Below are 18348 nucleotides of genomic sequence, written 5' to 3' on the forward strand. Positions count from 1 at the left end.
AAGACTCAAATACTAAAAGATTTAGGGTTTTTTTAGCTTCAAATTATGTTTCCTCAGAGCTGGACATAAATGTACTCGAGTTAAAAGTACAAAAGCATCGGCATCAAAATGCACTTAAAGTATACTAAAAGTTAAATTACTCATATTGAATGTCCCTTTTCACAAGTTCAAAAATGTGTACTACAAAATCTTTTGAAAATACATGTTTAAGCATTTCTTTCATATTTACATGTCTTCTGTGGTCTCTAACATTACACCTATAGCTACATGTTTAAGCATTTATTTCATATTTACATGTCTTCTGTGGTCTCTAACATTACACCTATAGCTACATGTTTAAGCATTTATTTCATATTTACATGTCTTCTGTGGTCTCTAACATTACACCTATAGCTACATGTTTAAGCATTTATTTCATCAATAAATAGTCCTTGGTCCTTTTCTCCAAGTTGTCTTCACATCAGTACCTCTGTGACTATTCGTCATTACGTCGCCTCACGCCTTCACAGTAACCATCTCCATGAAGGCCCGTATACACAGCCGTCCTGGTCCGTTTGGCTTCATGTCCGTCACAAAACGACATGCCCTGCTGTGGTCACAGAGGCCTTAACGAGACATTAACGAGACCTTAATGAGACCTTAATGAGACCTTAGTGAGACCTTAATGAGACCTTAGTGGCCTTAACAGGATAAGTGCCAGGGACGTAATCCCGTATCTAATCCAACTATGCACTGGTTGCCATGCCCGTAAAGACGTAATTAAAAAAAAATATATATATATATATATAGTTTTTTAAACGCCCTCTCTTTTTTATAATGGGAGAATTGGCACTCAGAGCCTAAACTGGTGACCACCCGGTGGCCCATCGCCCCCCCCCCCCCCCCCCCCGCATGCCACTGCTCATTTCATCATTGTCTCCGATGTGGATTTTAGACACCCGCAACGTTTAAAATGATATGTGATCATGTGCCATATCGCTCACATTCCAGCTTTTCACCAGAGGAGAAAAACTTTTATTTATTTAATGAGTTAATAGTACAGTCATGCAGACTCTTTACATACTATAGACTCTAGGGCATGTCTGAAATAAGTGTCAGAGCTGAAATCGAAAAAAAATGTAAATATGAAATAAATGCTAAAACATGTAGCTATAGGTGTAATGTTAGAGACCAAAGAAGACATGTAAATATGAAATAAATGCTTAAACATGTAGCTAGGTGTAATATTAGAGGCCACAGAAGACATGTAAATATGAAATAAATGCTTAAACATGTAGCTAGGTGTAATGTTAGAGACCACAGAAGACATGTAAATATGAAATAAATGCTTAAACATGTAGCTAGGTGTAATGTTAGAGACCGCAGAAGACATGTAAATATGAAATAAATGCTTAAACATGTAGCTAGGTGTAATGTTAGAGACCGCAGAAGACATGTAAATATGAAATAAATGCTAAAACATGTAGCTAGGTGTAATGTTAGAGTCCACAGAAGACATGTAAATATGAAATAAATGCTTAAACATGTAGCTAGGTGTAATGTTAGAGACCACAGAAGACATGTAAATATAAAATAAACGTTTAAACATGTAGCTATAGGTGTAATGTTAGAGTCCACAGAAGACATGTAAATATGAAATAAATGCTTAAACATGTAGCTAGGTGTAATGTTAGAGACCACAGAAGACATGTAAATATGAAATAAATGCTTAAACATGTAGCTATAGGTGTAATGTTAGAGACCACAGAAGACATGTACATATGAAATAAATGCTTAAACATGTAGCTAGGTGTAATGTTAGAGACCACAGAAGACATGTAAATATGAAATAAATGCTAAAACATGTAGCTAGGTGTAATGTTAGAGACCACAGAAGACATGTAAATATGAAATAAATGCTTAAACATGTAGCTAGGTGTAATGTTAGAGACCACAGAAGACATGTAAATATGAAAGAAATGCTTAAACATGTAGCTATAGGTGTAATGTTAGAGACCACAGAAGACATGTAAATGTGAAATAAATGCTTAAACATGTAGCTATAGGTGTAATGTTAGAGTCCACAGAAGACATGTAAATATGAAATAAATGCTTAAACATGTAGCTATAGGTGTAATGTTAGAGTCCACAGAAGACATGTAAATATGAAATAAATGCTTAAACATGTAGCTAGGTGTAATGTTAGAGACCACAGAAGACATGTAAATATGAAATAAATGCTTAAACATGTAGCTATAGGTGTAATGTTGAGACCACAGAAGACATGTAAATATGAAATAAATGCTTAAACATGTAGCTAGGTGTAATGTTAGAGACCACAGAAGACATGTAAATATGAAATAAATGCTAAAACATGTAGCTAGGTGTAATGTTAGAGTAGAAAGTAGCCTACTAATTATGCAGAAAGTCACTGTTTCACAAGTTTTCAATAACGTATAACATCTTTTGAAAATTAGCAGATCTACAAGCTCAAAATGTGTCGCATATAGTGATGCATTGTTAGCTTGTAGGTCGGCTATTTATGTAGCCGGAATGTATATACTGGGTTGGGTTATCTATGTTTTATTTAAATCACACCCTTGTGAAGTGAGGGGCACTAATATATTACAGTCTAACTCATGTTGATATGGTGATGTAATGGTGTAATATATTAAAGTCTAACTCATATTGATATGGTGATGTAATGGTGATGTAAAACACTAATATAATAAAGTCTAAATCATGTTGATTAGGTGATGTAATGGTGATTTAAATCAAACGGTGCCAACACAATCATTAACATTCTCTCTATTGTTAATGGCATTAAATGTTTGTGTTTATAGGGACAAGATGACGTATACATTTTCCCTTCGTTATCAACGGCGTTTATTAAAACAAAGATTGAACTAAAAACAAACATTGAGAACCATGAGGTAATGCACTACACCTCTGATATGTGTGTATAAAGCCTCGGAAACACAGACGTTTTTTTTTTCCAGGGAGAATTAAAAAAAAGTCTGGGTCTGAGTCCACTTCAATTCGGCATAGAGTAGTGCAAACGTTGCTCACTCTCTGCTGATTTCTGATTGTCTGCGCCTTTGTTAAATTGACGCACACACGTATACAGTGCGTCGTGGAACCGTCCGGTTGCCTTAATAGTGTGATATTTATAGTTTTTGGGTCCCCAAATAATATATTACAAGCTTTTCTTTTTGATCAAGAATTGATCAATGTCACTATGGTCCACATACTATACAGTGTACACTGTAAAAATTTTTACTCCAGAGCGCACTAGTGTCATGTGCACACCACTGCGTACACACACACACACACACACACACACACACACACACACACACACACACACACACACACACACACACACACACACACACACACACACACACACACACACACACACACACACACACACACACACACACACACACACACACACACACTCCTCTCTCTCTCTCTCTCTCTCTCTCTCTCTCTCTCTCTCTCTCTCTCTTGTTAATTATGTTGCAGCAGCTGAACTGGGTATATGAACCCTTATCTATGTGGGTCTCTTTCAGAGTTAGACAAACAGTCTGAGAAGTGACTGTTTTTGTACTCAGGCTTTATCAGTAAGTGTAGACTGTATTATTCAGTATATAATATATATATATATATATATATATATATATATATATACTGTAAACTACAGCACCCTCTTGAACTGAAAAGGAAGCACTTTTTTAGAAAAGTGCGGGTCTGAGAATAGGATTTTAGTGAGCTCACATGAAGAGACATCTGTAATACCAGTGACGGTACACTTAAACATTATCTTCAAACGTTTCCCACAGTCGTCAGACGGTCTTCAGACACAGATGTTGCACAATGGGCATCCGTAGGGCAACGGAACAAAGCCTTGTCTATCAGCTGGGCGTCGCTCTTTAATCCATTCTGACCTGAGATCAGATTATAAAAAATGTCTTCTACATCCTGACAGTTTTCATTCTGACCTGAGATCAGATTCTAAAAAATGTCTTCTACATCCTGACAGTTTTCATTCTGACCTGAGATCAGATTCTAAAAAATGTCTTCTACATCCTGACATTTTTCTGAAAAAGCTATGTTTCTGTGTCAGTCGTTCTTCAATTCTTCAAAAATAGCAGACCTACAAGCTCGTAGCTATGAGCTTGTAGATCTGCTATTTTTCAATAGCTAAAGTATAACACCAAAAGGGGTTCCCGCCCAAAATGGATTAAGCCCGTTGTACAAAAAGCCGCTCCGATGGAGACTATATAAGGATTTACCAACCATGAATCCACCGCATTTGTGCACACTAAATGAAGTGGAAACCGAGCTACACTTCCTAACCATCTGTCCATTGTATACCAAGACATCAGACACACATACTTCCCACAGATTACAACCACACACGGAGATTCTGAAAACAGGACCAATGACAAAAAACTCCCATATCCGCTGGGCGAATTAGTACAACAATGTGCAAAACACAGCAGCAAGATGTGTGAGTTGCTGTGACAGGAGAAGGATATCAAATGGAACACAACCACCCTAAAGACTATAATCATTGTGTATGTTCCTGCACTATACCTGCTTCGAATGACCTTGGTACATAGAAGTTGATCTATTGAAGATTCTGACCTTCAAATGTACATCATTTTTGTTTTGATTGTATTTCTGTATTGTTGTGTTGTTCTTTCTGCTTTGGCAATGTAAACGTATGTTTTCTCATGCCAATAAAGCCCTTTGAATTGAATTGAATTGCTATCTCAGAGATATACACATGTTAAATACAAAAGTATATATAGGCCAATATACAGACAGTGGAATCATGGATTTGTTTTCCCCTCGCAATTTATTTCTTTATTGTAAAATTCATGTTTTGCAGGGAACCAGTTCTTATTTGTATTATTATTTATTTTATTTGGACGGGGACAGAGCATATTATCGATGAACATTTACATATAAATGTAGTCGTAAGTACACTTTAGGGATTCAGCAGTGATGCTAATTTTCCATCCGTAGTCTCCATACAGGTATTAACCCATTCTGAACGGGAACCCCTTTTGGTGTTAGCATTACGTTATGCTTTAAGCTATTGAAAAATAGCAGATCTACAAGCTCGTAGCGCGCCACCAGAGTGGCGCGCTACGAGCTTGTAGGTCTGCTATTTTTTTTTAAATCGAAGAACGACTGACATAGAAACATGGCTTTTTCAGAAAACTATGAGCTTGTAGATCTGCTGTTTTTCAATAGCTAAAGCATAACATAATGCTAACATCGAAAGGGGTTCCCGCCCCAAATGAGTGAATGTAACGCACGCCTTGGTTTAAAGTCAATATATATAAATGCATCATTTATCTTATTTTATCTTCTTTGATTCTTCGCCTGTTTCGGAGCTCCTCCCCGAGGCGGCTGTGACGGCGGCGGGCGCTGCCCCCCTTGGCTCCTCCTCCTCCTTGTCGGTCTCCTCCTCTCTCCTCCTCCAGGGCATGAAGGCGTAGGAGACCGCGGCGGTCAGCAGGTAGGCGGCCATGCCGGCGTAGCCTCCGATGACCAGGCACAGCGGCTGGGCCAGCACGAAGAGGAGGAAGACGTTGAGCGACGCGCGCTCGTCCAGCTCCACGCGGTCCTCCTGGGTGGCGCGCTGCACGCCGAAGAAATACAGCAGAGCCACGGCCGGGTAGAAGGCCAGTTCCACCATGACGGGGCTGTATATGGATGACATGATGAGATATACTTTATTGTCCCACGAGGGGAAACTTGTCTTGGGCAAAAGTGCATGAGTACATCAACGCTTTTTAAAACAGACAGACAAATAAACAAAAGACAATACACAGTAGCAGCAAAGTACAAGTCACAAGTATCACAAGAAAAGTGCAAATTGCAATGAGAGAAGGTATATAATATAAAAAAGTGCTAGAGTATTCACAATTTATAGTATCACAATCACAGTAAAGTGCATTAAATAACTGATGAAGGTCAAGAAGTCCCTTCCCCACTAAGAACTATGAACTATGTGGCGGGTGTTTAGTAGAACAATTGAAGTGGGAAGAAAATAAATTTTGAAGCGGTTGCTCTTGCAACGACACGCTCTGTAGCGTACTGTACACACGAAAAAATGGCTGGGTCAAAATAACCCATATTGGGTTATTTTTAACCCCCCTCCTGGGTTACAAAGGGTCCTATTCAACCCCTGGGTTATTTTGACGCAACAAAATGGGTTATTAATTTTCGCCCATAACTTGGGTTATAACTTGGGTTATTTGGGTTATAAAAATAACCCATTCAGAGGGTCAGCATAACCCAACTTCCAAGTTATTTTGACCCATAATGTCGGTTATGAATGAAGCATTATTGGTTCACTCAATCAGTCAATCAATCAATCAATCAATCAATCAATCAATTCCAACTCTCTGAGCCAACAATAAGGTTACTCTCAGAAAAATAACCCAGGAATCTTATAACCCATGAATTGGGTCCCTCTATCCCAGGAAATGGATATGGCTGGAATGGGTTACATAAATACCCCAGTGTTTTTACTGTGTATAGTTGCCTGCAAGAGGCATGAAAACTCTTTGCTGGAGCGACCATCAACAACAAACCCTTTCCAACAGATACTATACATAATATGAATGGAAAAAGGGGAGAGAGACTGACCAAACAAACAGACATTTCCATTCATGGTTTTGCTAACAAATCACATAAAACAACATATCACCAAATAATACCATAACAAAACACTAAACACAACGACCCATAACATACACATTCTAATATTCAAATAATAACACATATGAGAACAATAACACACGGTCCTTGGCACCCCAGTGTATGCTGGGAAATGGACTTCCTCTAACCACTCCCATGGGGTGTGACCTATCCGACCCAACAATGGGGTTACCCTCAGAAAAATAACCCAGAAATCTTAACCCACTTTAAAAACCCATGAATTGGGTCCCTATAACCCAGGAAATGGTTATGGCTCTGGAAAATAACCCAGAAATATAACTCAACGCAAGTAACCCAGGAATTGAGTTACAGAAATTATCCACATGTTTTTAGTGTGTACGATATACTGTACGTGCCCCGAGCCGGACCGTCCGTTGAGACGAGAGAACGTATACGGTTGACGGTTTGCGGGAGCCCTTGGAACTTTTATCAGGTTATTCTGTCTGTTGTCCGATGAGATCTGTCAAAGTTCTTATCTTATTTTTGTTGTTTGCTTTTTTTTCAGCCAGGTCGTTCCGTCAATTCAGTGGATCTGGTCCTGTAGCTGTCTCCTTAATCAGACCAGTGTGTGTCCAGTGGAAACCTCGTATGAATCTGATCTCAGGTCAGCATGGGTTAAGATGTGTTTGTACAAACACACGATCTGGTCCTGTAGCTGTCTCCTTCAGATGTGTTTGTACAAACACACACACGCCAGAGTGAAACATGTCATCCAGGAAGGAGCGGCCAGCCAGTGGCAGCACCAGAGAACTGGACTTTTGATCCCATTAAGCAGGTAATTATACTTTCAGTCAAACATTATCCATCTCGTCCACGATCCGAAGGTCACTTAGTTATGCGGTCCTTATCAGTGCCATTATACAACCACTTAACATGACTATAAGGGGAGGGTATACACACACACACACACACACACACACACACACACACACACACACACACACACACACACACACACACACACACACACACACACACACACACACACACACACACACACACACACACACACACGCACACGCATACACCGATCTGAAAAGCTACCTTTAATGTTTGTAAAGTCTCAGATTGACCTTTTTTTTAAGCTCTGGGGAATTGGGAAATTCCTTTTAATTAATGGCAAAAATAGAGTTGAGAAATGAAAGGTTTCATAATTATAAACCAGGGGGCGGTGCTGGCTCAGAGGTAGATCTATAGCCGTAAGGTTCCCGGTTGGATCCCTACCTGTGGGCTCCCCCAGAGTTAGTGTGGAAGTGTCCTTGAGCAAGACTCACTGAACCTCTGATTGCTCCCGATGTGCTGGTTGGTGCCTTGCATGGTTTCCTCCGCCATCGGTGTGTGAATGTGTGTGTGAATGTAATGCACAATGTAAAGCGCCTTGGATGAAGGCCCTATACTGTATAAATACACCATTTACCATAATTACCCTCTTAAATTCATTCAAATCTTTGCTGATAAAGAACGTGGTCCTATACTGTAGTAGATTGGTGAACACGAACATAATGTTCCTCCCTGAAATTAAATTATAACCGTGCACATAATGAGCCTTTTTGCCTCGCAGTTGCGAGAGGTTTGTTGACTGAGAAGGACGGTGTTTGGTCACTTCAGGACACATTGTGAGGGGGGTCTGTGAGTGTGAGTATGGGCACGGCCTGTGAGTGTGAGTATGGGCACGGAGCAGTGTTGTTTTTGGCAGCAAATTTCGATTTTAGTTTAGTCATACTGTAGTCTTTGGACTGAAACTTCATTTAGTTTTAGTGCACCTGGAAATGTCTTAGTGTTAGTCTAGTTTTAGTCGACTAAATGTCATAAGATTTCAGACTAAAATGTGTTTTGGTGGGCCTTGATGCCGTCGTAATGAGTGTTTTATTGCTGAAAATAGCCGATCTACAAGCTCACAACTTGCGACGCGTTGTGAGCTTGTAGATCGGCTATTTTCAGCATGCAACCAAGAGTAAAATGACTTATAGTGGATCTCTAGTCCACTAGTCCCTTCCTAACATTTTAGTCTAGTTTGTCGACGAAATTGTCAGTATTTTTAGTGCGTGGTGCGTGCGTGCGTGCGTGTGTGCGTGTAACCATGTCTCAGAGTAATTACTCCATAAAAGGCGTGGTCTCTGTGGTGGTGTTCAACAACACCAGGGGTGGATTATAGAGACCACATGAACCTCAGCCGGAGCTGGATTAGATTCCTGCACCTCCTCTGGGGAGGAGATAAGGCACACATGGTTCTGCTGTTTGAACAGAGCTCTGTAGAACCCGCCATGCTTCTGGAGAGAACTGGGTAAACCCGCGGGCAGGCAGGCAGCAGGCAGACAGACAGGCAGACAGACAGGCAGACAGGCAGGCAGGCAGGCAGGCAGGCAGACAGGCAGGCAGGCAGGCAGGCAGGCAGACAGGCAGGCAGGCAGGCAGGCAGACAGACAGGCAGGCAGGCAGGCAGGCAGACAGGCAGGCAGGCAGGCAGGCAGGCAGGCAGGCAGGCAGGCAGGCAGGCAGGCAGGCAGGCAGGCAGGCAGACAGGCAGGCAGACAGGCAGCAGGCAGACAGGCAGACAGGCAGCAGGCAGGCAGGCAGGCGTGCAGACAGGCAGGCAGGCAGACAGGCAGACTGACTGACTGACTGACACGTAGAGATATACACATATTTTTGCCTGAGCACCAGAGATCCAGGATTACTGCATACAGGTGTATGACCTTTCTCATCCTTTCTCATTTTCTACCTGCTGTTTGTTTTCATATCATACTTGCACAGAATGGTGTGACTCCGTACATCCCAAAACAATCAGAATGCCAATATTTTCTTTGTGAATCAGCAGCCTATATATTATAGAAGGGTACAATAGTGAATCAGCAGCCTATATATTATAGAAGGGTACAATAGTGAATCAGCAGCCTATATATTATAGAAGGGTACAATAGTGAATCAGCAGCCTATATATTATAGAAGGGTACAATAGTGAATCAGCAGCCTATATATTATAGAAGGGTACAATAGTGAATCAGCAGCCTATATATTATAGAAGGGTACAATAGTGAATCAGCAGCCTATTATAGAAGAGAAAGTTTTTTGAGTGGTGCTTGTCACTCCTATAGACAGCTGTGTGTGTCCATATGTATGCGTGTCACACTGTCACTGTATGTACTGTACGTACATACGTAATAGCGTTGGTTGACCACCAAGTGTCACTGTTGTGCAGCCTAACACAAATGCACGCACGCACTGAGGCCAGGGTGGAGGGCTTGTACAGTACAGTACAGTACAGTACAGTACAGTACAGTACAGTACAGTACAGTACAGTACAGTACAGTACAGTACAGTACAGTACAGTACAGTACAGTACAGTACAGTACCACTCACTTCAGACTGGTCTGATTGGCCATGGTGGCTGTCTGTCTGTCAATACTGTACGATGGAAGATAATTATGATGATTAGTATTGTACTCTCTTCTTCGTATTCACCTTTGCACTGTTTCATACTTGATAGAATTGATCGATAAGTGGAGACACAACAGAGTCCCTGAATGTTGCTTTGAATGTCATCGTTTATTTCTTTTTCCAATCAGTGATCTGGCTTTATAGACAGATAAATGTCACAGAGCCGGTCTCACATGGGTCGTTAGCAGCGTGGTTTAATTTGCATTTAACTCATTAAGACCTGGAACTATGTCACTTTATAGCGTTTACCATTATTTAAAAAAAATAGCAGATCTACAGTACTGACACCGGGCGAAACTAGGCATTAACGGGAATTTATGGCAAATGCATTTGCCCAGTTAATTGCCTATTTTCTGGGTATACCATTATGGACATCTTTGGACATCTACCGGTTAAACAATCTACTGCAGATCTGTGTGTATCTGTGTCTTGTAGCTTGTAGATCTGCTTTTTTTTTATCTTGAAAATGTGGCACAAATCTTTGAATATATATATTCTTTCACATGCAGCACGTTTTTAAGATCTTTGCTTCTGTGGGGGGAGAGGGGGGGGGGGTGTCCCTGAAACAACATATTTTCAGATGGAGGGTCCGGTGGTCAAATACATATAATATTTGGGGTCGTTTTGAGCACCACTGATTATAGAAATATAGTTTTTATTTTTTTTCCAGGAAACTTGTCAGGATTTAGAATAAATTTTCTAGAATCAGGTCTCGGGTCTTAACCCATTTTGGGGCGCGAACCCCTCTTTGTGTTTTAAACATTATGTTATAATTTAGCTATTGAAAAATAGCAGATCTACAAGCTCATATGGGTCTGCTATTTTTGAAACAAATGAACACCTGCACTAATACAGAAACATGTCAGAAAACTGTCAGAATTTAGAAGATTTTTTATTATTTCGATGAAAGGGCTCCAACACACCTATAAAGAAGGACCACTGTGTACCCCTTTTGGCGTTAGCATTATGTTATGATTTAGCTATTGAAAAATATCAGATGTACAAGCTCATAGCGTGCCACCGAGTGGCGCGCTACGAGCTTGTAGGTCTGCTATTTTTTGAAAAATCGAAGAACGACTGACATAGAAACATAGCTTTTCCAGAAAACTGTCGGGATGTAGAAGACATTTTTTAGAATCTGATCTCAGGCCAGTTGGGGGTAGGTACCCCTATGTTTCCTCTTCATTGAGGGATCCCGTGAGGCCAGTTGCAGCAGGTGCAGGCAACGTCGAACACCGTGGGGACGGGACAGGTTCCCGTGATGGTGTTCCCGGAGTCACACTGCCAGTACTTGTTCTTGGCGTGCGGGTCCGGGTAGAGACCGTCTGCCCGGCCGGCGCAGAACGGAGAGCCCGGAGGTGGTGGCATGGGCGTGACCGGGGGCAGAGGGTGGGCGCGGGGCGTGCAGGCCGCTGATGCGCCACATATAGAAGACAAAGAGGAGGATGGATGTGTGTCAGTATGTTGAACTTTTTTTTCTTTTCCTATTTTCTTTTCTTTTTTTATCCCACGATTTTGTAACCCTTTTTTTTCCACCCAGTGTTTTTCGGCCACCCCTCTCCCACAGTTTTTTTTTTTTTTTTTTTTTTTTATAATTTTCATCCCACGATTTTGTAACCCATTTCTCACCCCTGTGTCAATCATCTAATGTGATCCTGGGCTCTACACACCCTCCACCAACCTAGTCCCCATATATGGAGGACAAGGGGAGAGCAACGGACTTGAACTCATGCTTCCTTCATGCCTGAGTGTCCAAGTTGCTCCTTTACACCTGACAGGGGGAGTTTCCCTGGTTGGACGTAGCGCGTGGAAGGAACACGTTATTCCAACCAGTTCCTTTCCCCTCCATCAGGCGCCCCGGCTGGCCAGGGGGAGGCAGTTTAGAGACCAGGATTGGCACCCCATCTTTAAAAGCATGCATGTTGTTTTGTACAATGCGTGTGTGTGTGTGTGTGTGTGTGTGTGTGTGTGTGTGTGTGTGTGTGTGTGTGTGTGTGTTGTGTGTGTGTGTGTGTGTGTGTGTGTGTGTGTGTGTGTGTTGTGTGTGTGTGTGTGTGTGTGTGTGTGTGTGTGTGTGTGTGTGTGTGTGTGTGTGTGTGTGTGGGGGGGTGGGTGTGAGAGTGCATGTTACCAGCTCCGGGCCCATGCAGGCCGTCCTTCAGGACGCTGATCAGAGGGTATTTTCCCTGACCACAGAAGGTTCCGCTGAAGTCGTCCATGGCCACGGTCCAGACGAACGCTCCACCGAAGCCACTCTTCTTCAGCCAGTCAGTCTGGACTCATGCAGGGGCGAGTACACGTGGTTTAAAATCACACCCATGTGAACCGAGTGGTGCAACTCCCCTCTCTCCCCCCCCCCCCCCTCCTCTCTCTCTCTCTCTCTCTCTGTCTCTCATTAGCAGGCAACAGTGTCTGTCAACAGCGCCCCTACTGGTCTGGTACTCATCCTGGTGCTCATACATAGGTGAACACATAGGTGTACGTACAGGGACATTGCTGGTTGTAGGAGTGGTTGCACCACTCAAAAAACAATAAAGAGAAGAGAGCGTCGCAGTCCCTCCCCAATATATTTTTCCCACAGGCTTTTCTTAAAGTATTTATTTAAAGACGGTTACGCCGCGGACAAAGCCAACTCGGATCGTGACTAATCATGACAATGAACGCTATGTTTTCATAATTTATGAGAAGAAAAACAAAACCTGCCTTTATTTTCTTCTTTCTAATGATTTGATCGGCCCAAAGTATTGTGTTGGCGTAACCGTCTTTAAATAAATACTTTAAGAAAAGCCTGTGGGAAAAATGCATTGGGATTCATTTCCTGGGCCACTCGTCGTTCTGAAAGGGGAAGGCACTGCGACGCTCTATAGAGCGCCGCAGCCCCGCCCCCGTACCAGGGCCCAGGACATGATTCCCCCTTCATTTTCCTCGTAGACTTTTCAAAAAGTATTTATTTAAAGACCCTTTTAAGCCTCGTACGAAGCCAACTCGAGTTGTGACAAATCATGACAACACACACAATTGTTTTGGGCCGAACAAAGAATTGTACAACACTTTTTTTGTTGTTTTTTCTTCTTTGTAATTATTTGTTTGGTCCAAAATAGTGTGTTTATTGTCATGATTTGTCACGACTCGAATTGGCTTTGTCCGCGGTGTAGCCGTTGCTGTTCCTTGGCGTGTTTGCACCACTCAAAAATAAATAACTAAACGTGGCACCTTGATCTGGAAGCTCTTGACGTTGTCGCGTAATGTCGTGTTAGCATCACGTAATGCTTTAGCTATTGAAAAATAGCAGATCTACAAGCTCGTAGCGCGCCACTCGGTGGCGCGCTATGAGCTTGTAGGTCTGCTATTTTTGAAAAATCGAAGAACGACTGACATTTTTAGAATCTGATCTCAGGTCAGAATGGGTTAATCAGACCAGTGTGTGTCCAGTGGAAAACTCGTATGAATCTGATCTCAGGTCAGAATGGGTTAAATAACTAAATGTTGGCACCTTGATCTGGAAGCTCTTGACGTTGTCGTATCCCAGCCAGACGTCTCCCTTGTAGGCGTACGGGACCTGCTGGGGGGCGTTCCACGCCTCCACACCGCCGCTCTTCAGGAAGTCGCAGATCTGATCGAAGGCAGAGATATAGATTTTAGGTCTTTTAAAAAATATATATATATATCCCACAATTTTGTAACCCATTTTTCACCCCTGTGTCAATCATCTAATGTAATCCTGGGCTCTACACACCCTCCGCCAACCTAGTCCCCATATATGGGGGACAAGGGGAGACCAACCTAGTCCCCATATATGGGGGACAAGGGGAGAGCAACCTAGTCCCCATATATGGGGGACAAGGGGAGACCAACCTAGTCCCCATATATGGGGGACAAGGGGAGAGCAACGGACTTGAACTCATGCTTCCTTCATGCCTGAGTGTCCAAGTTGCTCCTTTACACCTGACAGGGGGGAGTTTCCCTGGTTGGACGTAGCGCGTGGAAGGAACACGTTATTCCAACCAGTTCCTTTCCCCTCCATCAGGCGGTCTGCTATTTTTGAAAAATCAACAAAAAATGTGGGACAAATCTTTTAATATATATATTCTTTCAGAGCGAATGTTTTTAACTCATATCTTTGCTTCTGGGGGGGGGGGGGGGGTCCCTGGAACAACATATTTTCAGATGGGGGTCAGCGTCCAAATTACATTATAATTGTTGGGGACCTTGACATGAAATATTGAGCACCACTGATATAGAAACATGACGTTTTTTCAGAAAATTGTCATGATTTCGAAGACTTTTTTTTTTTTTGTCCTCAGGCCTAAATGGGTTAATATGAAATAGGTTAAAAACCAAACCACTGGACTAGGCTGTGTGTGTGTGTGTGTGTGTGTGTGTGTGTGTGTGTGTGTGTGTGTGTGTGTGTGTGTGTGTGTGTGTGTGTGTGTGTGTGTGTGTGTGTGTGTGTGTGTGTGTGTGTGTGTGTGTGTGTGTGTGTGTGTTAGTGTGTGTGTGTGTGCGTGTGTGTGTGTGTGTACCTCATAGTAGGCCATGAACCCAGCCATGCGGGTGAACGGGGCTTCGGGCGCCGGTCCACCGCTCGGCGCACCACAGGCGTGGTCGCCGGCGTTGGTCAGGTTGAAGCTGTGGCCGTAGGTGGCGAAACCGACCAGCAGCTTCTCCCCCGGGGCGCCCATGGTCCGCCAGTAGTTCATGGTCCAGTTCTGTGGACAAGGGGGAAAACACTTCAATACCCATGATGCTTCATGGTCCAGTTCTGTGGACAAGGAGGGAAACACCTCAACATTGTGCTTTTACTGTAGCCTATAGTACACAAAGGCAGAGAGCAGCTTCCTCACTCACCACGTTGAACTGCTGCTGCCAGAACTTCTTGTCGGACGGGCCCTTGAACAGAGGGCTGTTCTCTCCGGTGGCATCGGAGAACCCTCCGTGGTAGTCGTAGGTCATCACATGGAAGAAGTCCAGGGTTCTGGTGGTGAAAGGGTTTGCTGGTTAATTATTATTATTTTTATATATTTTTTATTCCACAATTTTGTAACCCATTTTTCACCCCTGTGTCAATCATCTAATGTGATCCTGGGCTCTACACACCCTCCACCAACCTAGTCCCCATATATGGGGGACAAGGGGAGAGCAACAGACTTGAACTCATGCTTCCTTCATGCCTGAGTGTCCAAGTTGCTCCTTTACACCTGACAGGGGGGAGTTTCCCTGGTTGGACGTAGCGTGTGGAAGGAACACGTTATTCCAACCAGTTCCTTTCCCCTCCATCAGGCGCCCCGGCTGGCCAGGGGGAGGCAGTTTAGTGACCAGGATTACTGCATGTTTTTGTGAGGGTACCTACCCTAGGGGACACGGGGAGAACATGTGAGAGTACCTACCCTAGGGGACACGGGGAGAACATGTGAGGGTACCTACCCTAGGGGACACGGGGAGAACATGCAAACTCCACACAGAAAGGCCCTTTCGCCAACCCCGCCTTCGGGTATGGGCACTGATGACACGGAGGAGGAAACACGCCGCCAGCACCCACAGCGCCCCGAGCGGGAATCGAACCCAGGACCTTCTTTGCTGGTTCATTTATAAGCAAGTGTTTCTCTCTCTTGGTGCTTGATGTGTGTGTGTGTGTGTGTGTGTGTGTGTGTGTGTGTGTGTGTGTGTGTGTGTGTGTGTGTGTGTGTGTGTGTGTGTGTGTGTGTGTGTGTGTGTGTGTGTGTGTGTGTGTGTGTGTGCGGTGCTTTATGTGTGTGCGTGGTACTGACGCTCCCAGCTGCGGGACCTGGTATCCGGGGTCGATGTTTCCCTGGCCAGCGGAGACGGCAGCGGTCAGCAGCAGACGAGGACGGCTGGTCTTCTGAGCTTCAGCCTCGAAGGCAGCCACCGCCTCCTGCAGAGAGAGAGAGACCGGTAGAGAGACATAGAGTTATACTGGAGAGAGAGAGGTAGAGAGACCGCTTCCTGCAGAGAGAGAGACCGGATGGAATGAATTTTATAGCACTCAAACATAGACTGTAAAATGAAGCCTGTCAGTCATTGAATTGTAAATCGCCATCTTTCTAGATCCGTTTGGGCCCATCTGGCCCATTGGCAGGCCCAGACAACGAGACGGGACTTCCCCCCTTCTTCTCCCGATCATAGACTGTAACGGTAGCCATGCCCCTCAGAACATACGCGACTTTATGGTCACTTTTTTTAAATACATGGGACCATAATTTTCCCAAAAGAATATTATGACATGAGAAATGAGACTTTAAACTAGTGACTGGAAGCAGAAAGTATTCATGACCATGTTTATTAAGGTAATACAGTCTAGGTGAAGTTGGGCCCAAATACATGGACCTCTATGGGGCTATGGGTTTTTCTGGGTCCAATGACAGCGCCACAACAGGCCATTATAAGAACTTTCAGGAAATCCCGATTTCCTTAGTGGCTTCACAAAATATCTGTCTGACTGCCCCCCTGCACTCAAAGCGCTTTACAATCATTCATACGTTGGGAGGTGAAGGTTCATTCATTCATACATTGGGAGGTGAAGGTTCATTCATTCATACATTGGGAGGTGAAGGTTCATTCATTCATACATTGGGAGGTGAAGGTTCATTCATTCATACATTGGGAGGTGAAGGTTCATTCATTCATACATTGGGAGGTGAAGGTTCATTCATTCATACATTGGGAGGTGAAGCGGCGAACAGTCGACGCCAGCGTCATCACTTCACACATTCACACACCGACGGTGGCGAGCTCACACCGACCGACTCACTGCAGGCAATGTAGGGTTCAGTGTCTTGCCCAAGGACACTTTGACATGTGGACAGGAGGAGGAGGAGGAGCCGGGATTTGAACCGCCGACCCATGGATCATTGGACGACCTGCTCTACCTCCTGAGCCACAGCTGCCCGTAGTGACGGAGAACCATGAGGGTGTCAGTATTTATTACTAAAGGATGACTTTGTATTGTTGCAACCTTTTAGCGATGTCTGTTTTTACCAATTATTGTTATGACACCTATTTCAATAATGGGATAAGCCTGAAGGGGCCGATGGTCCCTTATTGGTTTCGTACTGATTCTTCTTCTTCCGCCACATATTGCCGTTCTGGCTGAACTATGTCGGCTTTCGTGAAACTCTGCAATAATTATGGTAGAGGACTATACCAAACGGTGAAGACGCGAAGCCCACTACCATTGGCCAAAGGGTGGCGCTATAGCACTCAATTAAAGATGCAAACTATAGCTCACTATAGCTCATGAACCGTTTGACCTTCAATAAACATAATGAGTCTCGCAACGCATGAGTCATGACTCATGCAACCAAGTGTAAAATGACTTATAGTGGATCTCTTGTCCTCCCCATAGGATACTGACCTGACAGAACACAGTGAAGGCCTCCTTGCTCGGTCCGATAGGATACTCCCAGTCGATGTCCAGACCGTCAAACTCGTAGCCGCGCAGGAAGCGGATCACACTGTCGATGAACGTCTTACGGTTAGCAGCGGACGACGTCATGGTTACGAACCTGGGGAGAGAGAGAGAGAGAGAGAGAGAGAGAGAGAGAGAGAGAGAGAGAGAGAGAGAGAGAGAGAGAGAGAGAGAGAGAGAGAGAGAGAGAGAGCGAGAGAGAGAGCGAGAGAGAGAGAGAGAGAGAGAGATAAACAAATACAAGAGCTTTAAAACCCATTCTGACCTGAGATCAGATTCTAAAAATGTCTTCTACATCCTGACAGTTTTCTGAAAAAGCTATGTTTCTGTTTCAGTCGTTCCAGAAGCTAGACCTAATATAGCCCCCATGAGCTGAGTATAGGAATGGAAGCTGCCCTTTACGTTCACGAAAATACATTTTAAAATATCTTTAGAGCAAATTTTTTATTTCCTTTTCTGCTAAGCAACAAGCTATATACATGTTTAGATGTTTTCTATTTATATTAGGATAAATGTACGTGACTGTAAAGACGAAACGGAAGTGGCGAGGAGGCTCCACTTCCGCTTTATAGTTGAGTCATTACAGCTCTTCCGTTGCTCCAGACTGTATGATGGAAGCATTTATATTTTACTCATGATCAGAGCTTCCGTTGCTCCAGACTGTATGATGGAAGCATTTATATTTTACTCATGACAGCTCTTCCGTTGCTCCAGACTGTATGATGGAAGCATTTATATTTTACTCATGATCAGAGCTTCCG

At 43.5% G+C, this 18348-nt stretch overlaps 1 protein-coding gene across 1 annotated transcript; it reads right to left on the reverse strand.

Annotated features, from left to right (window-relative positions):
- Window positions 1–11343: 11343 nt before the first annotated feature.
- LOC310862945 (acidic mammalian chitinase-like) lies at window positions 11344–17674 on the reverse strand (the record flags this gene model as incomplete). Its single annotated transcript, XM_083771068.1, has 7 exons — window positions 11344–11573; window positions 12293–12434; window positions 13655–13774; window positions 14685–14870; window positions 15010–15136; window positions 15930–16054; window positions 17534–17674. 7 exons carry the CDS (start codon window positions 17672–17674, stop codon window positions 11344–11346), a joined length of 1071 nt encoding a protein of 356 aa, XP_083627194.1.
- Window positions 17675–18348: the final 674 nt, after the last annotated feature.

This window comes from Protomyctophum parallelum (genome assembly GCF_964188405.1).
Source record: "Protomyctophum parallelum genome assembly, chromosome: 8".
Lineage (NCBI taxonomy): Eukaryota > Metazoa > Chordata > Actinopteri > Myctophiformes > Myctophidae > Protomyctophum > Protomyctophum parallelum.